Genomic DNA, 25,606 nt, shown 5'->3' on the forward strand with positions numbered 1-25,606 from the left:
AATAAATAGCTGGGTTTGTTTTGTTTTTGTTTTTGATTTTTTTAGAAAGAGCGTTTTCCATGACCAGAAGGAAGGGGGCTGGGGTGGGGTAGGGAGGTTTGCTGTGCAAAGGGGTAGTAGTCTGTCCAGCTTAGGAGGAAGCCAGGCCCCCTGAGACTAGAAGGGCCCTAGAAAAAAGGAATGAGGCTGGAGGGAGAAAGGAGCAAGGCCTCTCCACGTGCTCTACTAAATGATGGGGACACCCTCATTTGGAGGGTATTTGGGGGCACCAAGTGAGAACCAAAGTGTTTATTTTCTTAAGAAATTTGGTTAAAAAGAATATAAAAGTGGCTTCTCTGGGGGCCCTGTGTGGGTATGTGGGGGACAGGGGGGCACCCACTTTGCTTTCTGGAATGATACAAGTGTGCCCAAGGTGGTTTGGCAGGACTTTTTGTTTTTGCAGCATTGCTAATACATCTGCATTTGCACAACCCACCCCCCAAAAAAGGTTCTGCCAGCTCCACCTACTGCGCACCGCTCCTTGCCCAGTCCTAAGGGGTGGGGGTGCACCCCAGGCCTTTTTTAGCTGCACAGTTTGCCTGTCTCATATTCTATGGGGTTGGGCAGCCTGGAGTTGAAGGCCCGCAGGGAGGCCTGGATGCGGCCCACCTCGTTGTTGGCCAATTTGAGGCGGTGCCTCAACAGGCACGAAAACAAGTCGAGCCGCACCTTGCCGGGTGGTGAGAGCTGGTTAACCCGGTCCCGCAGTTCCACGAGTTGCAGGAGGGCTGAGTCCTGCGAGCCCTGCGTGTAGGGGTAGTCGAGCTGCAGGATCAAGTCCCGAATGGCTTCTGGGTCAAAGGGCAGGCTGTAGCCAAAGACCTGCATGGTATTGATGCGCATGTAACCTAGGTTCTTAGATGGGTCGCCCACCTCCAGGGGCTCGTAGTAAATGGTCTCGTTGGCGCTGTCATCCAGAGACTTGATGCGGCTGCGCAAGTATACGTGCACCGTCTCGAAGAAGGTTTTCCAGCGGTTGCCCAGCGTGAGAGTCCAGTTTTGGCACTGGGCCGCAGCATCCACATTCGTCCTCTCCCAGTCGGGGAAGCCGCCCTCGTTGACAGGCATGAACCAGCTCTCTGAGTGGCTGCCCCCAAAGGGGTTGACGTAGATGGCCATGGCCGGCTCCAGGGTGCTGTTCTTGGTCAGGCAGATCTGCAGCGACAGGGCCAGCATCACATGCACCAGTCCCGGCTTGTACTTGTTGCTCTTGAGCGTCAGCAACATGCGTTTGCGCCATGAGGGGTCGAACCAGCTACCCAGGCGCAGATCGTTGCTGATGAAGATCGAGTGCACCTCGATGCGGCTATCGCGCTTCTGCAGTAGATACTTGAGCTCCAGGTCTTGCAGGTCCGTCTCCAGCCCCAGGAAATGCTCAGGTGGTTCAGCCACCTCAGGCCGGCATGTGCCCTGTGCCAGCACGTAGCCCGGATTGCAGCCACCACAGCGTGAGCTGTTGTCAGCGGCACAGTGAGCACAGGCCGAGCCATCGCCCCACGCGCAGGGGATGGACCCCTGGCAGGAGGCCTGGTCCGATGGACAGCTGCAGCTGCGGCTCTGCTCCAGGAAGGTGCCTGGCAGTGGGGTCTCGCTGCAGTACAGGAGGGACTGGATTCGGTTCCACCAGTAAGACAGGGACCTGGGAGGTGAATGACAGTGTAGTGAGAATCAAAGGCATGACCTGTGGGCAGTGGGTAGTCGGGAGGACACACACCAGAAGAAGACCGGCATCAAATACTTACCAGAAGTAGCTGACCTCAGATCTCTACCCAAAGTAGCCAGGCCTCAGATTCCAAAAGGAAGTAGCCAGGCCTCAGATCTCTACTGAAAATAGTCAGGTCCCTATGGAAGTAGCTAGACTCAACCTCTCCCACACACCCACTCTTACCTTATTTGTATGTTCCAGGCCTCCCCTTTTTGGGAGGGTTTTGGGCCACAATCGGTGATGCTCAAGGGTTACTCCTGGCTATGTATGTGTTCAGGAATTGCTCCTGGCTTGGGGGACCATATGGGATGCTAGGGGATAGAACCGTGGTCCATCCTAGGTCAGCCGTGTGCAAGGCAAATGCCCTTACTGCTGCGCCACCATTCCAGCCCCTCCATGCCCCTTATATGTCAAATCTTGATCCTGGTTGAGCTTGCCCAACTTGACCCAATTGATTGCAGCAGGGCCCCCGAATTCTTTACTATTCTCCTATCACCAAGAAGGTGGCCTCAAATGAGTTGATCTAAGAGCTACTTCAGACAATGTTCACCCTGGGGGCACCTAAGTGGCTGGGAGTCTTTCATGCTTGTACCAAGACTGTTTCTCTCGGTTTCTATGAGAGCAAAACTCTGTGTTCTCCATTCCCATTCTCTCAGAAGCGAGAGAGAGGCCTTTCCAAATCCCCATTGGTGAATCCTCTTACCTTCTCAGAGGCTCCAACATCACCCCCACTTCCATCCCCCAAACCTGGGGTCCCTTCTCCGATCTGGCTTATCTTCGATGGCCTTTGCTTCTGCTCTTGGTGAATGTTCCCTGTGCCAGCATTTAAGCTACTGACCCTGGGAGTCTAGTTTGTGGTTTCTGTTTATATGTTCAGTTCTCTCCCCTGAACCTGTACCCTCTGTTGAAGATGTGGGATGAGGGTAGAAAATGTGGAATCAGTGAGGAGAGGGTGCCAGAATCCAGGCATTTGCCCTCACCAGGTCTTGGAGCTGTTCTTGTTAGAAACATCTGAGGGTTTATCAGCCAGGACTGGGTTCTGAGCTGAAATTCCATTCAGCAGTGCTCATTCCTGCTGGCTCCATTCTGTGCTCTGGGACCATAACTAGTGTCAGGGTGCAAACCTGGGTTGGCAGCACACAAGATAAATGCCTTAACCCCTGCACAGTCTTCCCTCCTTTCGATCTCCCTATCTCTCTTCCTCCTTCCTAGAAGATAGAGGAGATATTTTCTAAAGAAGATATTTTATTTCTTTAAAATAGAAAGGTATCCTCCCTGTCTGCCCCCAATGATGCAATTTTCACTTATGCCCTCCCACTCCCCCCTACCCCTTGTTGAGAAATGCTACATTCCTGTGCTCAGAGTCCAACTCTGGAACAATTATTTTGGAAGCTCCACACCTGGCATGGTACCTGGTGGTACTCAGGAATTACTCCTGGCTCTGCACTCAGGAATCACTCCAATCAGGCCTTAGGGAACCCTATGGGATGCCTCGGATCAACCCTGGTCAGTTGCATGCAAAGCCAGTAATCTCCATATTATGGCTCTAGCCCCATCTCTGGAACAATTATGCCCAAATGCAACTTTGCTTGGCTTTTTCTGGAAAGAACAGGAGCAATCTGGGGGAGCAATCTGAGCAATCTGGGCTCACCTCTCCTTGGGCAGGCGGAAGCGAGGCTGCCGGTGGCACCGCTTACAGAGGTTGAAGAGGCGGCGGATGATTCGGTGGGTCTTGGCAAACAGTGCCTTCAGGCTGGCCCCCAGCTGCTGGTAGCGATGTTGGAGGTTGGAGTCACCAGCCCAGAAGTGGGAGATGGTCGTGGAATTCAGGAACCTGTCATTCGGGAGCCGTTTCAGCAGGGCCTGGAACTCCTCTAAGGGGCAGGACATGGCGCTGAGCATGTGGGGAGGCAGGGGACAACTCCCAGACCCAGCCATCTCCCCACCCCATGTTCTGTTCTGGATACAGTCAGAACCCCAGAAAGTATGACTTCCGGCTTCTTCCTGGACTTTCTTCTGGTCCAGTGCATTTCTGAATTTCAGATCCCAGGGATTCTTGGGGGTGTGTCTATACCTGTGACCTTGGGATATGTGCCCCTTTCTGTCATTCTGATCACCCCTCCCATGACCACTCTTCTTCCACGGAACCCCAACCCCCTGGGGGGCTCAAGAGACACCCTTAAAAGAGGAACAGACCAGGGCCAGAGAGGTGGCGTTAGAGGTAAGGTGTCTGCCTTGCAAGCGCTAGCCAAGGAAGGACCGAGGTTCGATCTCCTGGAGTCCCATATGGTCTCCCCAAGCCAGGGGCAATTTCTGAGCGCTTAGCCAGAAGTAACCCCTGAGCATCAAACAGGTGTGGCCCAAAAAACCAAAAAATAAATAAATAAATAAATTAATTAATTAATTAATTAAAGAAATAAAAAGAATTCTTTTGGGGCTGGCACTAGAGGTAAGGTGTCTGCCTTGCCAGCGCTAGCCTAGGATGGACTGCGGTTCGATCCCCCGGCGTCCCATATGGTCCCCCAAGCCAGGAATGACTCCTGAGCACATAGCCAGGAGTAACCCCTGAGTGTCACTGGGTGTGCCCCCCCCAAAAAAAAAGAAATAGCACCTGAGTACACACAGGAAGGTGTGACCTTCCCCCGCCCCCCCCAAAAAAAGAGGAACAGACCTGGCTCCCTCTACTTAACAGGATGTTGTTTTCATCTTTTCTTTGGGGATGGAGTGGAGGGTACGTTGATGGTTCTTAACCTATGGGGCAGGGGGTTCAATACAGAGGCCCAGGATAGGGTTCTGCTTGAACCATGAGAAATGAACATGGGCCTCACTTATGTCCTAACTGTTCAACTACTCTCCAACCCCCAATATTGCTGTTTGTGATATCTGAGTGTCCCCCCAACCCTAGCTTAGGCTCATGCACACCCCCCTTTCTGGTTCTCTTCAGAGGAGGAGACAGGAAGCTGCAGGGTTGGGCAGGGCATGTCTGAGTCTAGAGGTAAAGAAGATGAGGGTGTAAGCAAAATTGGGGGCCTTTCTCGGGGGTGCAAGTGATTACTTTCTCTCTCAGTCTACCTTCTTTAAAAGTTGCCCCTGTCTTCATGATTAAAGGATCTCTGTCCCCTCCTCCATAGACTTTCACAAGGATTTCCCTGTTCAATCTCTGGCTGTTTGCTGGTATGGCCTAGAACCAGGATATGACCCTGAGAGGTTGGGGCCTCTAAGTCTAAGCCTGGAGGGACATTCAACTTCCGGGAATGGCACCATGAGCTTTTTGTGCTGTGCCCCGGCTGCAGTGTAGACACCATGGGATCTAGGCACATGGATAGTGGCACCAGAAGAGACCTGGGGGATCGGAGTGGGAGGTTGAATTGGCTGGAAGCGCACCTGACTGCTCGAACTGGTGGCCATGTGTGGCCCAGGCGGCCTGCAACTGCAGCAGGCTGCTCTCCATGGCACGCACATCAGCGTCAGGACAGTTGCAGTCAGGGAAGCCTGCGGCACAGCGACACCAGCAGTCCCGGTCCCGGCACACCAGCTCCCCCACCGAGCTGCAGGTGATGTAACTCAGTGCCGCTGCCACGAAGCGCTCACGAAGGTATGTGGGCAGCAGCGCCTGTAGGCCTGGAGAAGAGGGGTAGGGTATAGGTGCGTGTATGGGAGAGGTGCCACACCTGTCCAGCCTTCTAGAAACAGACACATTTCTCCACAAAGAAATAGGTGGTTCTGCTCCCAGGAAAGAGGGCTGGAGTGACAGCACAGCAGGGAGAGATATGCAGCTCAACCTAGTTCAACCCCCAGCATTCCTTAAGGCCCCTAGCACTGCTTGGAGTGATCCCTGAGGTCAGTGCCAGGAGTAAGCCCTGAATACTGTCAGGTGTGACCAAAACGAACAAACAAACAAACAAACAAACAAAAAACAGGGGCTAGAGCAATAGCATAGTGATTAGGGCATTTACACTGCATGCAGCTGACCTAGGTTCAATCCCAGACATCTCATAGAGTCTCCCAAGCACTGCCAGTAGTGATTCCTGAGTGCAGAGCCAGGAATAACCCTTGATCAGTGCTGGAAGTGGTCCCAAAATCAAACCAAAATCAAAAGAACCAAGAGATCACAGAAAAGAGGGCCAAGATTTCAGGGCCTGATTTCTAGTTCTGACTATACTTCCCTCTCCCCAGAAGAAGGGGGGCAGGCCATCCCTGCACTGGGAAGGTGCCTCACAGTGGGGACAGTCCCTCTTACTCTGGGGTGTCATTTGGTTAGAAAGGGTGCACAAGGCTCTCTTGATGATCTGGAATCTGCCCCACATGTGGAGGATCCCTCTGAGGTCCAGCTGGAGTGGCTTTGCAAGCTCCTCTCACCCCACACACAAGCATCGTGGGAGTTTCCAGCTACGACAGAAGAAACTGATACCTGCTTATTTTCAAAACCATCACCACCTGCCAGTCGGAACTGCTCTGAAACCCTCCTTCCTCCTCCAGCCCCAATCCCCCCTCTCTCAAGGCTTTTCCTCTCCCCTCCCTCTCGCCCTAACATTTCCAGCTGTCGTAAAATCAGTGCCCCGAGGAGCGGCTGCCTGAGTGATGGGTCATAAAACCAAATGGCATAAACGATTCCAGATGAAACGCCAAGCACGCTCACCTCCACCACTCCACTGGCTTGCTCGCTCATCCTGAGTCCCTGGCATAAGCCTGGCCCTCCAATTGCACTTGGGGGCACTAAAGAAAAGGAGGTGCTTGATTCCTAAAGTTTGTGGGGCAGTGTGGAATTCACATCTGGCAGGAGAGATCCAGAACTGGGTGGGGCATTAATTTTCTAATACGCAGGCAAAAATGTCTTGAATGAAGCTCAGTTCAGTGAGAAAATCATGGTCTTTGCCTTCACCCCATGTTCTGCCTTAAGATCTTGGTTTGGCACCACTTGCAGAATTTGAGGGGTGAGGGTAAAAGCAGAGCTGAGTCTCTCCCCTCTCCAGGACTGTTCCCTCACATCACACAAGACTATTGATCCGAAGTGGTGGTGACCCTTTTCAGAGCAGCCCATGACTCTGCCATTGGGATAGTTCTTAAGAGAACATGAGAAAAGGAGACCCCATAACTTGTCTGTGTAGGCCAGCTGCTTCCTAACCTTGGGGGCGCTTTTGAGTCAGAGGAAGGTGGAAAAAGGCAGCGGTTCTGTGCTCTTCCAACAGAGAAAACCGTTGTCAACTAGAATGAGCCTGTGGGTCCAATTGTCCTACTGAGCCTGTGGAGTCCAACAGCGGGGAGGGCACTTGCCTTGCATACAGCTGACTCAGGTTCAAGCTCCAGCATCCCCATAGGGTCCTCTGAGCACCAACAGGAGTGAGCCCTGAGTACCACCGAGTAGTGAAGAAGTTAGAATTACAAAGCTGGAGAGATAGTACAGTGCACGCAGCTGACCCAGGTTCAATCCGTGGCATCCCACAGAGTTCCCTGAGCCCACCAGGACTGAGCCCTGAGTATAGAGCCAGGAGTAATCCCTGAGCACTGAGTAGTGACGTTTGGAATTACAAGACTGAAACGATAGCACAGCAGGGAGAGCGCTTGCCTTGCACTCAACTGACCCAGATTCAATCTCCAGCATCCCCATAGCGTTCCTTGAACCTGCCAGGAGTAAATCCTGAGCACTGCCAGGTATGGTCGCTCCACACACAGGGTGAGCCCTGAGTCCTGCTCAGCTGCATGTGAGTTTGAACCTTCTCGTTGAAGGGTAGAACCTTGCTTCCCAGCCCACTTGGGCAGGTACCATGACCCCTACCTTGGTGAGCAGTTTCCATGCAGAGGGGGAGCTCCCGCATAACCGCTTACCTAGTAACTGCACCTTGTTCTCGGGGCTCTGTACCAGGACAGAACTGACGGAATCCAGATTATCATAGTTGCTGCAGCCCAGTGGTCCGGTCCTGGTCTCGGTGACCTGCTGGGGCAGGAGAGCGCATGCAGGGAGGGGCCACTGGACCAGCCAGAAATTGAGCTCAGGGCTGGAGCCATAGTACAGCAGGAGGGTGCTTGCTTTGCATGCAGCCAACCTGCCTTCTATCCTCGGCATCACATAGGGTCCCCTGATTCCCACCAGGTATGATCCCTGAGCACAGAGACAAGATAACTTCTGAGCACTGCTGGGAATGGCTCAAAACCAAAAGGGGGGGGGTATCTATTTCTAGTCTCATACAGGGTTGTTTCCTTCTTGCTCTGAGACTGCATTACATTGGCAGTGGGCAAGCCTGGTGGGGAAGCTAAAACAGAACCCTGGCAGAGGAAGAGGAACCGTCCCTCTTGGGGCTCAGTGGCACCCCCATATTACTGCCTTGAGGAATCTCAAAGACAGAGGGGGAAAAATAGAACCCAGAGCCCTATGAACTAGGAGTTTTGTGGCTCCTATTAAACATTTAAGTCTTGTCTCAGCATAGAAGCTTCTGGAGAGAAGCTTCCAAGAATGTGAGTTTCTGGGGCCGGAAAGATAGCATGGAGGTAAGGTGTTTGTCTTTCATGTAGGAGGTCATCGGTTCGAATCCCGGCACCCCACATGGTCCTCTGTGCCTACCAGGAGCAATTTCTGAGCCTGGAGCCAGGAATAACCCCTGAGCACTGCCAGGTATGACCCAAAAAACCATAAAAAAACAAAAAAACAAAGAATGTGAGTTTCTCTAATCAGGGGTCTCAAACTCATGGCCCAGGGGCCGTTTGTGGCCCTCCACACAACATTTTGTGGCCCTGCCCTAGAGGAATCTTTTTTTGTTTTGTTTTAGTTGTTTGGGTCACACCCCCCCCCCAATGTTCAAGGCTTACTACTGACTTTGCACTCAAGGATCACCCTGACTTTGCCTCCTGCGGCCCCCAGGTAAATTGAGTTTGAGACCCCTGCAAGTGAAACATGAATGTGAAATATACATTAGCCCCTACAGCCAAGTACTGTAAAGTCCTGTCAGGTTGGACCCTCCCTCTCCCCTACCTCACTCTGGCCAGAGGAGAAAGTGGAAAATAGGAAGCTTTAAATTCACTAAAATAATTATGTAACAAGGCACTGTAGTGATTCCCCTATTTCCATAGGCCCTTCAGTTCTTGGGGTACCTACCACAATCACTCACCAGCTCATTTGAGATATATTTAATGGGCAGACACTGCTTAGGCCCCCCATAATCCATCAGGTAGTCTCAGTGCTAGATAAAAGCAAATCTCTGTACCCCAAAGACCTCTTAAAGGGTTGGGGCTGGAGCGATAGCACAGCAGGGAGGGCACTTGCCTTGCATGTGGCCAAAATGAATTTGATCTTCGGCATCCTTTATGGTGGTCCCCTGAGCCTGCTAGGAGTGATTCCTGAGCTCAAAGTCAAGAGTAAACCCTGAGCACTGCCAGATATGACCCCAAAACTAATAAATAAAATAAAATAAAAAGCCTCTTACGGGAGCTGAAATTTCCAGCCTTCAAGTATGCCCACAGTCATCAAACATGACAGCTAAAGCCATGCCACCACAGGTCACCTCCAGCTTCTTGAGTACTGTCCCCTCCCCTGGCCCAGCTCAGCACTGCTACTGATCAGGTGTAGAAACTGAGGGCCCCAGAAACCATGTCACTCTCTGACTAGCAGCCACTGTGTCTGGTTCCTTCCTGCCTAAAACCTGCCTAAAAACCTCTGAATCTCTTCACAGCTCTCTGAAGACTGGAGTATTCCTCACTTAGGTCCCCCTCATAGCTGCTCTGCTTCAGTTCCCCTTTCATGGCTTTGTTTTCTCAGATATCTACATTTCTGCCCAGCTGCCTAGACCATCTCTCCACATCAAAACCCGGACTCCTGTTTCTTTCCCTCAGATTCTCTCCTGCCTCAGTATCTCCACAATTCATCTCCAGCAATTGCTGAACATATGTTTTTTTTCCCTCACCCCAACCATGTAAAGATCCTAGGGGGTCCTTATCTCTTTCCTTCTCAATCACAATCCTGGAAACTGCCTCCTCCTCAGCGTTGATCTCCCTCTTTGCTGACATAAAGCAGTTTTTAAAGGCAGGCATGCCACTAGCTCTTCCCTTCTAGAATTTTCTAGCTCTTTCCTTAAACACACCTTCCCTGAAGGACTTAGGCCTGTCCTGGCTTCCTGCCATCCCACCTGCCAGTCAGGTTTGGGTTTCAGTCAGGATTTATGGCTTCTCTGAGGCAATAACTTTATATAGCAGCTCCATCTGAGATTCTCAGGGGCCAGCACACCTAGTGGGGTGTCAGCCAATACTGGGTGAACTAAATAAACAGAACTTTGGGGTGTGGGTATAGGCAGCCCAGCCACGGACTAGCACCTCAGTTCAACATCTCGAATCAAAGCATCTGGCCTTAATAGGCTCCTTCTCCCTAATCTTGGCTATTCCCAGAGACTCTTGATCCTATGGGAGAAAGGAGGGAACTAGAATGACCAGGAAGATTCTAGAAACCACCAGTCTTTGACACAACCCCTCTGTGGAATGTTAATCGTGTGTGGCCCAAACCTCCCCTGCTCCCACAGTCTCTCTTTGCCTCTGTATAAACAGAAGTTTTCTCTGCTCCTACCTCAGGGCCTTGGCATTGGCCGTTGCTCTGCTAGACACTCATCTGATAGCCCCGCTGACAATGGACCGGCCTGCCACTTCGGCCTTGTCTCACCCCCCACCATGTTCCTGCCTTCCCTCACAGGCTGGGGGTGCTATACCTTGATGGCGCCAGTGGCGATCTGGATATGGTGCAGCCTCCTGAGCGTGCTCTCCCTGTCGATGAAGTAGGAGGCCGCCAGCTGGTGTAACATCTCCAGCGACACTGCCGAGCTGTTCCCGCTGCTGCTCGTGGCCACTCCTGGGCTACTGCCTTGCACCTCGGCCTTCCGGCTCAGCTTCCGCTTGTCCACGAAAATGGTTAGGGACTCCTCCCCTGAGCAAGGGACAGGCATGTGTGGGCAAAGACCCCTCATCCCCCAAACCTCTGAACTGTCTCAGGCAGGGCCCCCTCCATGGGAGAGACAAGATTCTTCCTCTTGGCTTGTGAGGCACCCACACGGACATTTCTGCTTCCTCAGTAAGGCCAAGAGTCCCACCCAATATTCAGCAGATACCAGCCCCAAATACCAGCATCTTTTCTGAATCCCAAGAGGGATCCTTTCTGGGCCACAGATGATGAAGTCAACATAGCAATAAATCCCACTGTCCTCTTTTAGTAGCAATAAATCCCACTTTCTTCAATTAGTAGGCTCCACCCCCACACACACAAATCCAGCCTCACTGCACAGTAGATGGCTGGTACTGGGTGTTCTAGAGACAGGGCCAAGGTCTCTCTGGATGGAAGTCCCCCAACCCCACCCCCAACTTGGTTAGTAGCCGTGACCGTGGAGGCCACGGGGAACATTAGGCTTCAAAGCAACGGACTTTCAAGTAAAAGAGAGCTAATATCGCCCCCTGCTGGCCAGTCCTTAGTAGGTGCCCCACACCCTACTCCTGGCAGTGTTTCGGGGACCCTATGTGATGGTTGAGGATCTAATCGGAGTCATCTGTGTGCAGAGCAAATGCCTTTCCCTGCTGTGCTAATCGTGGCCTTCTTTGGGATGGATCTGGGCATGGAGACACTTCAAAGGTGCCATGTAGGCAGCCTTGTTTGGACACAGCCAGGCCTTGTGGCCCAGTAAAGACCCAACCAGGCATACCCCTTACCTCCCAGTGTGGCAGAGAGCAGAAAGTGGGTCCCGTACTTCTTGATGAGGGTCTCAATCACCTGCTGCAGGTTGGGTCTCCGGCCCAAGAGGCGGATGTTACGGGTGAACTCGGGGGCCAGCGGCAGGGGCACGCTGAAGTCCTTCCTCTCCAGCGCCAGACTGTTCACTTTCCAGCGGGCGAACTCCCTGTGGGCAGAGCCAGGTTGGGGGAACACAATTGTGGGATACCCCTACCAGAGGGTGAGATCTGGAGCACCAGAGCACCAGAGGAACACCTCTGCTCCTCATGGCCAGGGGGAGCCCAAGGCTGGCAGGGGACAAGTCAGTGGGAACAGTGGTCCAGCATTTCTCACTAGGGGCACCCAGGAAAGTCCTAGGGTTTGGGACCCATCGTGATGACACATCGCACGGTTCTGTTCCCGCCAATGAATCCCTCTCAGACCCAGCATTTCCACGCTATGCTGGTAAATACCATATTTTGCCCCCAATGTGTCACTGCTTTGCCCTTCTGCGTGTCCAGCCAAGATGGTCCCCTGTGGGCTGTACGCCACCATGGGCATCCCTCAGAGGTCCTAACATGTTGGGAACTTGGCAGCCAGCTCTACTAACATCTGGTTTCTCCACTGCATCTTGAATGTTTACTTTGTTTTTGTTTGTTTTGGGGTTTTTTTGCCTCCTGTTTCTGTCCCATGAGGATTCAGGATCATGGTACATGGATCATGTGGAAAATATGGGCTCTGGGACTTTCTCAGACTTCCCAGGTTTTGACACTTTCTACAGTTTTCAGAAGAAAACATCCCATTCATTGCCCATTGCCACCAACCTCCCAGTGACTAGCGTGTGCCCAAATTCTCATTTTTTTGTGAGAGCCTCATGTTTGAGCATCAGTGGCAAACACTTGTTAGTTGATCTGTTTTTGTGGAGACAGCCTAGCTCTATCCATACCGTTTCTGGAGAACCCAAAAAACCCATGTGGGTTTGAAAAACATGCATGGGCAAAGCTTTCAAAGACCAATTTGGTTCTTGGTGGGGGAAGAGGCTGATGCCACTCCCAGCTCTTTGTACAGACACCTCAGAAGGGCTTTGCAGAGAGGTGCCAGGTCCAGGATCTCCCCCCCCCCCCCCGCCCAATAGTGGGGGAATTCACTTCAGATTTCATGACTTCAGATTTTCTGTTGAGATGTAGGACACTGTACCTGTACTTGAGTTATGATTCCAGAATCTGAGTCAGAGCGATAGTGGGGGAGGGGGGAGGCATTTGCATTTCATAAGGCCAACCCGGGGTCTGATCCCTGACATATCATATGGTCCCCTGAGCACTTCCAGGAGTGACTGCTTTGCACCCATCCTTGTTAGTGCCCCTTCCCCAAAAATGCCAAGAATACCCACTATGGGACATCCCCTTTTAGAAGATGGAAAAATTCCTGTCCAGTCTCATTTAGAATTTTCCTCTTGGGTGTGTTGTTTTTTATTTTGGACCATACCCACCTATGTGCTCAGGGACTGAGATGTGGGGCCAGGTTTGGGACCTGAGTCAGCCACGTGCAAGGCCATGTGCAAGGCCAGCGCTTTACTTGCTTGGACTATCTCCCCAGTTTTTCATCCAGAGATGAGACCCTATTTCTGAAGGACACTTCCAAAAGTGAGTGACTTGGAGACAATGGCGCCTATCAACAAAGTTTGCATCCTGAAACCAGTGAATTTCTGGTCTTGCTGTTTCTCAAATTGAGTCACAACTAGCTCTGAGGCCTGAGACAATAATTGAGGCAAATCTTGGGCTATGACAAAATTAAATAAAAATTAAGAAAGAGGGCTGGAGAGATAGCATGGAGGTAAGGCATTTGCCTCGCATGCAGGAGGACAGTGGTTCGAATCCTGGCATCCCATATGATCCCCCGAGCCAGCCAGGAGCGATTTCTGAGCATAGAGCCAGGAGTAACCCCTTAGCGCCGCCAGGTGTGATCCAAACACCAAAAAAAAAAAAAAAACTAGTCACCTGGGTTTCTTTTGGGGCCAGTGAGGTGGCGCTAGAGGTAAGGTGTTTGCCTTGCAAGTGCTAGCCAAGGAAGGACCGTGGTTTCGATCCCCCTGGTGTCCCCTATGGTTCCCCCAAGCCAGGGGCAATTTCTGAGTGCTTACTCGAAGTAATCCCTGAGCATCAAATGGGTGTGGCCCAAAAAACAAAAGAAAAAAAAATTAGAAAGGTTCTGGGACAATAGCACAGTGGGAAGGGCATTTGACTTGCTTGCAGTCACCCCAGATTCAGTCATTGGCATCCCATATGGTCCCCCCAAGCTGCCAGGAATAATTTTTGAGCACAAAGCCAAGAGTAACCCCTGAGTACCATCAGGTGTGACCCCAAAAAACAAAAAGTAAAAAATAAAAAAAGATCCTCCCCCACCTCTGACATCAAGGTAACAGACAATTCCCTAGAAAACAGAGGGAAAGAGATAGTTTAATAATGCCCAGCTCCCACCAAATTTTTTGACATCCTCACTCTGGATTTATGTAATCAAGTTCATCATAAATTAATTCATTGCTTCTGCACAGGAAAGGCTAAATAACAACAAACAGGTCATTTGTCAAAAGTGCTTTCTTTCCCCCACCCATGAAAAGCAGTTGCACAATTTTATTTCTAATTGGCTGATCCCGAAGGAAATTTAAGAGGTGAATCCAGACCCACCTCTCTACTGCCTGGGGAAGACCTACTCCAGCTTTAAGGACTTACAAACTAAAAGTGAGGGGATGAAGAAAAAAAATTGCTACAGATTTCTTTTTGTACTATCCAAAGTAGAAATAAAAATATTTCACTTTTATTCTGTAAAAGTCAAAATCAAGAGGCTGGAGCAATAGCACAGTGGAGAGGGCATCTGTCTTGCATCAAGGCAGCTGTCCTAGGTTTGATCCCTAGCATCCAATAGGGTCCCCCCAAGTACTGCCAGGAATGACTCTTGAATGCAGAGAGCCATGAGAAACCCTTGAGTATCACTGGGTGTGACCTCAAAACAAACAAAAAAAAAATAGAAATCAAGAAATAAAATAGACTCTGAGCAAAAAAAAAAAAAAAAAAAAAAAGTAACATGTTAAAGAAGTTCCTGGTGTAATGATAAAAAAAAAAAAAAAACACTTACCAAGCGCTTTTATCACTAGTGAATAATTGTGCACCCAACAAAGAAGTGCCACAGAGCTAAAATGGGGGGACAGGTGGTCAGAATAGGAGATTTTTAACACCCACAGTTTCATCAGTGGAGACTATCACAGCAGAAAGTTGGGGAACTTTGGGACCCAAATGCTCCATAAAGATAGATGTAGTCTAGTCCAAGGTCCTCAGACTTATAAAACAGGCAGCCAGTTCACTGTCCCTTAGACCATTGGAGGGCTGGACTATAGTTTAAAAAATACTATGAACAAATTCCTATGTACACTGCACATACCTTATTTTGAAGTAAAATAAAACAAAACAGGAACAAACACAATATTTAAAATGAAGAACAAGTAAAGTTAAATCAACGAATTTACCAGTATTTCAATGGGATCTATGAGCCTGCTTTTGGCGAACCATAGTTTGAGGGCCCCTGCCCAAGACAGTGAGAGACAGTGAGAAGGAGGGCAGTCAGATAGTGTGGAGTACATTCCACATATGTGTACGGTAGCCCAGGATGAGTCGGCTGATAAGCAGAACAGGCAACAGTGCCAAAAACACCAGGTGGGCCTGATAAATGTCCCTGGGGGATTGCATGTGGCCCATGGGCCATAGTTTGGGGATCCCTGGTCTAGTTGCTGACACAACATACATGTTCTCAATCACACAGAGAATGTTCCCCAGGATATGTCAGCTGGGGGGCTGTCAGACCAGTCTTGATAAATTTAATATATACCCAGGTCACTTTTCTGATATGTAGAACAGAGCCAGGTGTGAGTCAACAGAAATGGAGAATTCTCAAACATGAGAACTGAACAGACCACTTCCTGTCCTTGAAGAATCACCAGGTCAAAGAAGAAAGAAGTAAAATCATAAATGATCTTGAGATAAATGAAAATGGAAGCACCATGTGCCAAACCTTACTGGGTATGTCAAAAGCATTGCAGGGAGGAAAGTCTATAGTGATAGATTGTGATTTTTTTTAATCTATGTACCTTAAAAAATCCAAAAATCTAGAAAAAGAACAGGCTAGTGGAAGAGAGGAAATAAAGATCAGATTTTAAAATAAAGACTTCAAAGACAGCAGAAAGAATTAGGGAAACTGGGATTCACTGGATTCTTGGCAAGAAAATCAAATGGACAAAGCACAGAGAGAGAGAGAGGGAGAGAGGAGAGAGAGAGAGGAGAGGAGAGAGAGAGAGAGAGAGAGAGAGAGAGAGAGAGAGAAGGAATAGAGAGGAGAGGACAAGAGAGAGAAGGGAGAGAGGCAGAACTTAAACCACACAAATGCAAAGAGTCACAAGCTTCAAACACCTGGGGAAATTCTTTGACTTTATTCAGGAAAAATGGATCAGGCTAGAGCAATAGCACAACAGGAAGGGCAATTGCCTTGCACAAGGCCAACCAGGGTTTGATCTCCAGCATCCCATATGGTCTCTTGAGCACCACAAGATATTGCCCAAAACAAAACTAAGAAATACATCCTAGAAAAATACAAACTGCCAAGACTGCACAGAATTGTCTCTCACTACAAGAAAGGCTACCCACTTGTAATAGATAAATAGAAGAAAAATAAAAATTGACAATCCCACTACTTGCTCAGAATATGACTTCCATCGAGCAATTTCCTTTGATCGCCCCAGAGAATTCGCCTTCCTTTCCACCATACACACACTCTGGCCCCACCCCAGGCCTTGATACATACTATATTCATATTAGACATGTCGGTATTATTACTTGCTGTTTACAATTTTTCCCCTTTTTTCCTCCTACTAGAACATAAACCAAGAACAGGATTGATGCTGTATCCATCGGCCATAAAAAACTAGCTATTTTGCCAGCAAACAACAGATAGTCAATATATTTTTGTCAACTCATTAAATGAGAGCTGTTTTCTTCAGACTCAATTTGTGTCACAGCTTCTGGCATTCTGCCTGCCAAATTATTGATAACTTAGTTGGAAAAAAAATTACAGAGGCTGGGGATAGCACAATGTGGGAGGGGCATATGCCTTGTTCACAGGCTGAACCAAGTTCGATCCCCAGACATCCCTTAGGTTCTCTGAGCCTGCCAGGAGTAACCCCTGAGTACTGCCAACTGTGACCCCCAAAACCAAAACAAACAAACACACAGTTACAAGATGGAAATGCAGAGCAGCTACAACCAATTTGTGTTTGATACAAAAATAAAACATTGTTAGGTGCCGGGAAGGTGGTGCTAGCATAGGATGGACCTCAGTTTGATCCCCCGGGCGCCTCCATAAGGCCCCCCCAAGCCAGGGGCGATTTCTGAGTGCATAGCCAGAGTAACCCCTGAGTGTCAAACGGGGTGTGGCCCAAAAACCAAAAAAAAAATAAATAAATAAAACAAATAAAGCATTTTAAATGTGTTTTATCTCTCCATGAGAAGACTCTATTTGATTCTGTAATGTAATCTTTAGGTTGTTTCTGTGTGCATGCAGGTCTTAAGTATAAAGCCAAGTGTTCTATTTTGGCAAACTGAGTCTCTGAAACTGAGTCTCAGTCTTTGGCAAATGAAACTCAGTGGGAACTTTCCAACCATGTTCCTTAGTAAAGGACCCTGTTCAACTTTTGCTGTATCTCATGCCTTTCACTATTGATTGGCAGCTTCATTCCATATGGGGTCTTCCCCATATGGAGAACAATTCCTCTCACCCCACAGCAGCAACACTTTCTGAGAAAGTTTTTGTTTGTTTGTTTGTTTGTTTTGCCCATTTCCTTTAGCCTTGAATTCTTTTTGTCTAGCATTGAGACTTGGAAAAAATCATATATTAGATGCACAAGAGCAAAAATGTCTGAGTATCACAAAATGAAGACTATGAGCACTGGATCAAACTTTTGTTTGATCTCTGAATCTTTTTTCACTGTCAGGTACCCTGAAAAATTTTCTCTCTGTAGTATCCATGGCTGAACCCTACTAGTCCAGTCCCTGAGATGATCCCCAGCCCATCACCAGCCAGACATTTATTCCCGTCCTCACTTTCAGAGGAACACATGGAAAGTGGTTTACTCTAAGCAGCAAAGACCATTTGATAACAGAATCAGATATACCTGAATCCATCTGATATGCTGCTGGAACCAGTAAGAGCAACTGTAATGATGGTGATGTTATGGCCATCATCAAACACCATCAAATGTAAGCCACCAATGGGTATGTGCCAGAGTCTACATGTCCAACCAAGATGGCCACCATATTGCTGCTGTTATGACACTATTTCCCGCCCCCCCCATGTCTATTAGACTGAATGTATTTTATAGTATTATTTTTTAAATGGGGTTGGCTTGTGTCATCCCTGATGATACTCAGAGGTTATTTCAAGCTTTGTATTCTGGGATATTGGAGGCCAAACCAGCATCAGCCACATGCAAGGCCAACTCTCTCATTGGGCCAGAGCTCTAAATGTTGGTGCTCTCTGGCAGCAACTTTTCCAGACTTGGAGCTTAATCATTCTTTCAATTGTCTACACAACACAAGTCTGATATTAGCAAAACACCAGGCTATAGTTGCACCAAAGCAAAACCTTGGGGGGGGGGGCTTTTTGTGCACCATTTGTAAGAGGCAAAGTAGCAGAAGGAGAAAATTGAGGCAACACGGGGGTCAGAAATTAGGACCCAATTTCGACTCTTCCACCTGCTTTGCAATTCTAACCAGAGAAACAAATGGTCTAGAAAAGTGAATGATATTGTCTGAGGAAGCTTTTTATGAGTGAATAATAAAAAGTAATGGGTAACATTGAATGAATTCTTTGTCTCTGACAGGCAGTGCAAACATGGTTCAGGTCTTCAGCAATAAATAATATTGGTGAAGGCACCCAATCAGGGAACGGAAACTAACTACCTTTCCTCTATGAATGAAGAAATTAAGGCAGAAAAAAATTCATGGCTCAGCAAGGATCGTGATCAGGATTAGATATGGGGCGGTTGAGCTTTCTGACCCTCATGCTACCCTTTCTTCTAGCCTCCCCCAAACCCAAAGGACCAATCAAAAATGGATGAATGAAAGTGTGTGTATAAAATACAACTGTGAAGAACTTGTAATTCACATTGGTCCCCATAAAATTTTTTTTAAAACTGTGTGTATATGTGTCCATATGGGTATCTATGGAAAGGAGAGTTCCCCGGAGAAGCACAAATGTATCACGGGCTGGAGCCATTATAGAGTGGGGAGGGGACTTGCCTTGCATGCAGCTGACCCTGGTTTATCCCAGCACCCCAGTTAGTCCCCTGATTTCTGCCAGAAATATCTGAGCACAGAGCCAAGAGCCAGCTCCTGAGCACCACCATGTGTAGACCAGAAATGAAACAATATGTGAGAACTCGATAGAAGTGCTCCCCACTAGTAAAGGGTGACTGCTAGCCCTCAAAGCTACTTCCTTGTCATGGGGGGGTCCTGCACCCCATGAAAAGAATGGGGGAAATAGCTGTGGTGGTGATGGAGCCGGACAAGGATAAAAATGTGCACATGGCACTTAACAGACCTACTTCCCGCAGTCCCTCTAACCCTGAGCCTCCTAAGACAGTCCTGGAAAAGAGAATCAAGGCCCACTTCCGACTTTCTTCATTGCTCTGCTTTTTGTTTCCAGTAATAAAATAATCAAGGCTCTTTATTTTCTCCTCCTCCTCCTCCCTGGAAGAAAGGATGTTTTCTATATATCAATGAGATTAACACACACGACTTCAATTAAAGCATCGTCTTCATTTCAATTAAGACATCCAGTAAATCTCTGTTTCAGTTTAGCCATTTCTCCTAAAATCTCCCCCAGTGCTGGCGGGAAAGAGGCTGATAGAAAGCAGGGGAAGCCCTCTGGGAAGTGCTCTGGCCCTTTAAGACATCTGGCCATGAGTCGGGTCCCAGGCTAAGCCCTGGGTCACCAGAGCAGTCTAGTGAGGCTCATGGGCCTGTACCATGGGATGGGGTTCACAAAGCCTTTGGGGGAGTTTGATTTTGGTTCAGGGGCCAGACCTGGCAATGTTTAGGGTTTTTGACAAAGGGGTCAAATAAGTTGGGGTTGAACCTTTGCTTTAACTCAGTAGTTCATCAGGCATGGTAAGGCAATTGCCCAAAGATGGGAGTAATTTGATCATCCTAAGGGGGATTTGGGGATACTCCTCTGAGCCACAGTAATGTGACTCATTCCCCACAGTTAGATTAGAATGAGTCCCCCACAATTCAAAGGGCAGATTTGTGGGTGACCTCACAGCCCACACTGCCAAGTTCTGGAAGGCACCACAGGATTCAGAGGGTGCCACCTCAGGCTCAAGCTGCCCTCACAGTTCACTGGCACTTATGCTGTCCTGAGTCCCAGTTCTGCAGCCATTGAGAATATCATTGTCTCACATTATTCTGTGTCAAGCAAGGGTCTAAATTACCAGGAAGAGACGCTGTTGGGGGTACATAAATGGAGTGGAGTGGGGTTTACTCACGGGACAAGAGAACCAAGGTGACCCCAGGTGGCAGAATGATTGGGGACCAACTCTGCATTAGCAGCAAAATGAGTTCAGCTGAGCTGACCTCAGAGACCTCAGAAATACCAATGGCTGAGGGGAAGTATTCAAGGGTTACCACACCGGCCTTCTGCACAGCCAATCTGATTCTCTGGTTCTGCATCTGTTCCCTAGGGCCCCCAACTTCCCTAAGTACAGAGCCAGGAGCAGCCCCTGAACACCATCAGGCATCTCCCAGCCACTCTCAAAGCTGCCATGACAGACTCAAATCACCCCCACAGACTGTCTTCACCACAGTGCCAAGTTCTCTGGATGGCTCATACTCTCCTGCAGAGTTTTGGGGCTGCTGGAGAGAGTTTTTGGGGGGTGCATTGCACTGAAGCATTTCCATTGCCAAACGAACCATCAAAAGTACAGTGGGTAGGGTGTTTGCCTTGCATGCAGCTGACCTGGGTTTGATTCCCAGCATTTCATATGGTCCCCTAAACACTGCCAGGAGTGATTCCTGAGTGCAGAGCCAGAAGTAACCATTGAGCATTGCTGGGTGTGGCCCCCAAAACAAAACAAACAAACAAACAAAACTATGAGTCACCTGCATGAGATGAGCCTAAGCTAGCTTAAACAAACTGTAGGACAAGAAGGATCCTTGTTTTCTGCATCTGAGATGAACTCAGCACCACAGCTAGGGGCCAGCAGGTACTCAGCTGCCCATCATTGCATCATAAGGCAAGTTCTGCTTAGTAGCAGACTGCTGGACCCTTGGCCTTGGAATAACCAGGGTTCATCTCCATGATGCACAGAAACAAAACAGACAGGGAGGAGTCCTCGCACTCAGCCTTCTTTCCAATTTGTAAATCAGTTTCTCCCCACGTTCTACTCCCTCCTACTAAGAAAACCAGTGATGCCATCTCCCGCCTAAGGAGTGTTTCTAAGAAGTGAGAAACTGAGGCAAGCGACCCAGTTTCTGCTGAGTCTGACAAAAGCCCCAAGGTTCCTGGTGTGCCAGTTTGTCACCAGTGCCTGGTTAATATCACTGGCCTGAAGAGACACACTCACTCTCCCACTCCATCCAAGTTAGAAAGGTGCCAGCCCAGGTGCCCTTTGGTGAAATGCCCTAGCCCATGCAGCTTGAGGAGGTGCAGGAGCATAAGCTGGGGGGCTGGTCCTGTCCAGATGCCCAAGTGCTCCCCAGCCTAGCCGCTCTCCCAGAGGGCTCCAGGAAGGTGATTCGCAGTGCGTTGAACGAGCCAACTACGGCCCGTAAACAATGATTGGCCAATTTCATTCTAATCTTCCCAATTTTGCTCTAATTAAAATCAGGCTGCAGCTTTCAAACAGTTTAATTAAGGCTGATTGGGAGATTCGGGGAGGGGAGCCCCTCAAGCTTGAGGCAGGAGGAAGAGGAAGAGAAAGGATTGTGGGTGACTCCTGGACTGCCCAGTGCAGGGCGGGAGGGGGGGCCAAAAGAGGGAATGGAGAGGGGGTTATTCAGAGCCTCAATATATAATGCAGCCGATACACTGCAGAAGGACCCATCAGTCACTGAGACTGGAAGGAGTGTGGAAGATTGTAAGAGAAGAGGGTGTTTATTGGGGCTCAGGACCCCCAGCCCTGCCTGATCTCTCTACAATCTTTACTTCTGCTGATCTCATCTTTGTTCTGCAAGCAGAGTCCAGGCCATCACTGCCCAGCCAGTACCTACCAGCTCTCCAGGTCTCTCCTCAACTCAGAGAAAGGCCCCCTCGTCAAGCCCACAGTAGTCGGAAGAGGGGACCCCAGGAGTAATTATAGTCCCCTCAAACTCAGGGACTTTATACAGATTGGTATATTTTTCCTCATGTGACACTCTTCACAGGAGGAAAGTGCTTCATGAACTCATTCTAGATAGAGATTCCTTCCCCCTAATATCTCCCCAACAAAAACTTAAAGTACACCTCTACCCCCATTGTCATTTCCTATGAGACCAAAAATGGAGAGAGCATGAGGATTTCAGGAAAGTTATTTGGGATAGTCTAGCATCCACCTGTCTGCACACAGTCCTCAGAGTAAACTTCAAAGCAACTATAGTTAAAGCAGTATGGTATAGACCAAGTGCAGACACACAGGCTCATCCAGAATGAATAGAAAGAAATCACACAGATACAGGGATCTCCTCCATATCCAAGAAGCCAAATCCATACCCTAGAGATAGGAAAGTGTCCTCCAAAAATGGCATGAGGAAAAATGGAACAGTCCCACATGAGAGAGACAATCATTTCTCAAGGCTAGAACACAAACAACAATGCACAGAAAGTGAACTCCAGATCAATGAAAGGGATTGAAAACTGTCCAATGTATGGTGAAAAATAGCTGGTAGATAAGTGACTCATCTGAAGATTTAGCTCTGCTAACAAGGGAAAACCAAGGCAGAAAAGATAAAACAGAACACTGTCAAATTCAAAAGCTTCTCAACTGAGCAGCTACAGGAATACCAAAGGCCACAAAGACACCAAGAGATTGATACCTCAAAGAGAGAAAGAATTGCCACAGCTTCCCAACCTCAAGCCACACAACCCAGCTTCTAAACAAAACAAATGGGAAAAAAAAGCAATGGGTGTTTCTTGAAATACAGACAGATGCCCACAAATCACACGTGAGCAGGAAACCACCTGTGACCAGCTTTTGCCTCATACCCACGAGAACCACTGATATCCAGAAATACTGGGAGGGAAATAACAAGTATTGGGGCCAGAGCGATAACACAGTGGGGAGGGCATTTGCCTTGCACACATTCAACCCAGGTTTTTGGTCCCTGGAATCCCATATCATCCCTCAAGCACAGCCAGAAATGACCTGAGTGCAAAGCCTTGAGCACTAAAGAGTGTGGACTCAGCACACCCCCCCCCCAAAAAAAAAACCTAAAACAACAAAACAAAACAAAACAAACATAAGTGTTGCAAGAATGTGGGTTGGAAGGAAGCTGGAGCACTGTAGAGAAAATATCAGTTCTGCCTCTATGAAAAGTCTGTTTGGGAACTGGTCATTCCATTTGATCTGGTGCTACCACACCCATTTATCCCAAGGACATGAAGAGATCCATTTGAAGGGTGTATGAACCCCAGTTTTCCAAGCATCATTTGCCACAATTGTTGAAATATGGGTGTCAGAGGTCCATTGGACAGACTGAATTTGGGAACTGTGTTCTAGATCAGTGTTTCTCTGCTCAGGGCAGGGGCAGGATATTCAAGGGGTGGGGTCATGAGTAAAACTACTTTCATGGGGACACAGAAAAGACTAGTGAGGCAACTGATAGGACATGGTGGGCACAAAGAAGAAATGAGGAGGCCAGAGCAATAGTACAGCAGGGAGGGTGGCCAACCAGGTTCAATTCCCAGTATCCCATAGGCTCCCCCAAGCATTCCCCAGGCATGATCCCCGAGCACTAAAGAGTGTGGACAAAAAAAAAAAAAAAAGGCAAAAAAGTAAACCCTTGATCTGGGGAGTAGCGATCAATCCTAGGATGTGCTTCTGGAGTGTTTAGGAAAAGGAATGAGCCAGGCAGCGAGAGTCCCAGGAGCTGGTGCTGGCTCAAAGAGAAAATCTCATGTCAAAATCATTTTCTTTTACTTCCTTCTTTGAAGAAGGATGGGGTGGACGAGCGGGGGTGGGAGAGGCCAGAACACCTTGAGAAATGCAAAGAGAAGGGTGAGTGTGTGTGGGAGAGACACAGACCATTTGTGGGCGAATCATCAGCTTCTCACAAGCCCAAGAATTGGGGTGGGGGTATTGCTGTTTCTGATCACTTTAGGCCCTTTGTGAGGAAATGTCTTTAGACTTATTCACTTATTCAGAAGAAGGAAGAAAATACTTATCAGATAAGAGGGATTAAGGTCAGGAAGGCTGAGATTCAGAAATGATCTTAATAATTTTGGGAGCTTTCAAATGTATGTCACTTGCTCAGGACTGGAGCTGTATCAGCCCAGGTGATTTGATGGGTGACCCTATTTGTGTGACTGTCCACACTGGAGCAGAACATGGTGATTTATCATCATCATCATCATCATCATCATCATCATCATCATCATCATTTTGTTTGAGGACCACACCTGGCAATGCTCAGTGTTTACCCATGGCTCTGAACTCAGGAATCACTGAGGCCCCTGATTAAAGGCCCTTTCTCATTCTCACCTGGATCCTGTCCTGTCCTATCCTTGCTAACAGCCATGCTTTCCTCGCCGGCCACATCTCTGCTGCTCCAGCCTCTATGGTCCCCACCAAGCCCTCAGTCCCGCTTCCATTCTAGTCAGGTTCACCACTGCATCCTGAAGATGGTGCCCATAGGCAGGGGCAGAGAGCTTCTGTCAGACTCACAGGGGCTGGAGTGAGGGCAGAGCAGAAAGGGCACTTGCCTTGTATATATAGCCAACTCAGGTTAGACCCCCAACATCCCATAGGGTCCTCTGTGCTGCTCCATGAGTGATTCCTGAATATTTGCCTTGTATATAGCCAACTCAGGTTAGACCCCCAGCAACCTATAGGGTCCCCTGTACCACTCCATAAGTGATTCCTAAATACAAAATACAGAGCCAGGAATGATCCCTGAGCATCACCAGGTATGATCTGCCCTCTCCCCCGCCCAAAAAACAAAAACAAAAAAAAAAAAACTAGCACACAGCAGCATCAAATAGCCACTTCCATGCCACAGTTTACCTTGGTTACTAGTAAACCAGCTCCACAGCACACTCCAGGGACCATTCATGTTTACGTATCTCTGTGGGTCCCAGAGAACGCAGTCCCCAGAGATCCCTTTTCCTGTCCCTCCTTCGTCACCAGCTGGTCCCAGATGTGGCCTTGATCTTCCCTAGGGCCACTGGGACTCCCCGAGAAGCAATCTGTGCAGCCATGAAACATCCAGCTGCCCCCTTCTCCCCTGCCTCCTCAGGATTCTACCTAGCCCAGAGCTATTTTTTCTCAGCAGGGTGAGAGGTCATTCCTGAGCCTTGGGGAGCCCCAAGTAGGGCCACAGAATTGGTGAGCATGAAATAGAGAATGAAGAGCAAAGGTAGCAACAAGAAGCATTGCATACCCAAGATTGTCCCATACCACGTGTCTTCTCTATGTCCCAAGTCTGACGCACCAGGGATGGCTGTGTCTTCACACTTCATCCCTCACCTCTTAATCATCCAGAGTGGGGTGTCTGCCTCTAGGTCCCCTTTTCTCACCTTTTCATTCAAAGCCTTTGGGTGTCAAGGTTGCGTGTGCTCCACTTTTGTCACTGTTAAAGAGCCCAATTTGCCAAATAGTTCCCAACACACAGGCCTGGCCCAAAACCCGAGGGTTCTCCACTGTGGCTTCACAAAAAATTCTTTGCAGTGTAAGTCCCTTCCCCAAGTGCATGAATCTGGAGTGATCTGATTCCAAAAGTTTGGGACAAGGCTGCCACATGAAATTCTTTTAATAAGCTGTGGCCACACCCAAACCAGAAACCTAAGACAGTGCATTTTTGAAAATGATGCTCAGTGTCACTCCAATAGAGGGTCTGATTTATAGAAATTCAATTATCAGCTTACTCAGTGAGCAAGAGATCCTGTTGTGGCAA

The 25,606-nt window shown here is 48.7% G+C and overlaps 1 protein-coding gene across 1 annotated transcript in view; it reads right to left on the reverse strand.

Annotated features, from left to right (window-relative positions):
• Window positions 1-413: 413 nt before the first annotated feature.
• Window positions 414-25,606, reverse strand: part of BRINP2 (BMP/retinoic acid inducible neural specific 2) — a 57,781-nt gene continuing 32,588 nt past the window's right edge. Inside the window, exons 3-8 of the mRNA XM_049776453.1 lie at window positions 11,420-11,607; window positions 10,432-10,646; window positions 7,571-7,676; window positions 5,129-5,365; window positions 3,396-3,618; window positions 414-1,678 (exon numbers count right to left, since the gene is read on the reverse strand). Coding sequence (XP_049632410.1) covers window positions 562-1,678; window positions 3,396-3,618; window positions 5,129-5,365; window positions 7,571-7,676; window positions 10,432-10,646; window positions 11,420-11,607 — 2,086 coding nt within the window. The 3' untranslated portion in view covers window positions 414-561. The remainder of the gene's footprint in view (window positions 1,679-3,395; window positions 3,619-5,128; window positions 5,366-7,570; window positions 7,677-10,431; window positions 10,647-11,419; window positions 11,608-25,606) is intronic.

Source organism: Suncus etruscus, chromosome 7 (assembly GCF_024139225.1).
Source record: "Suncus etruscus isolate mSunEtr1 chromosome 7, mSunEtr1.pri.cur, whole genome shotgun sequence".
Classification (NCBI taxonomy): Eukaryota; Metazoa; Chordata; class Mammalia; order Eulipotyphla; family Soricidae; genus Suncus; species Suncus etruscus.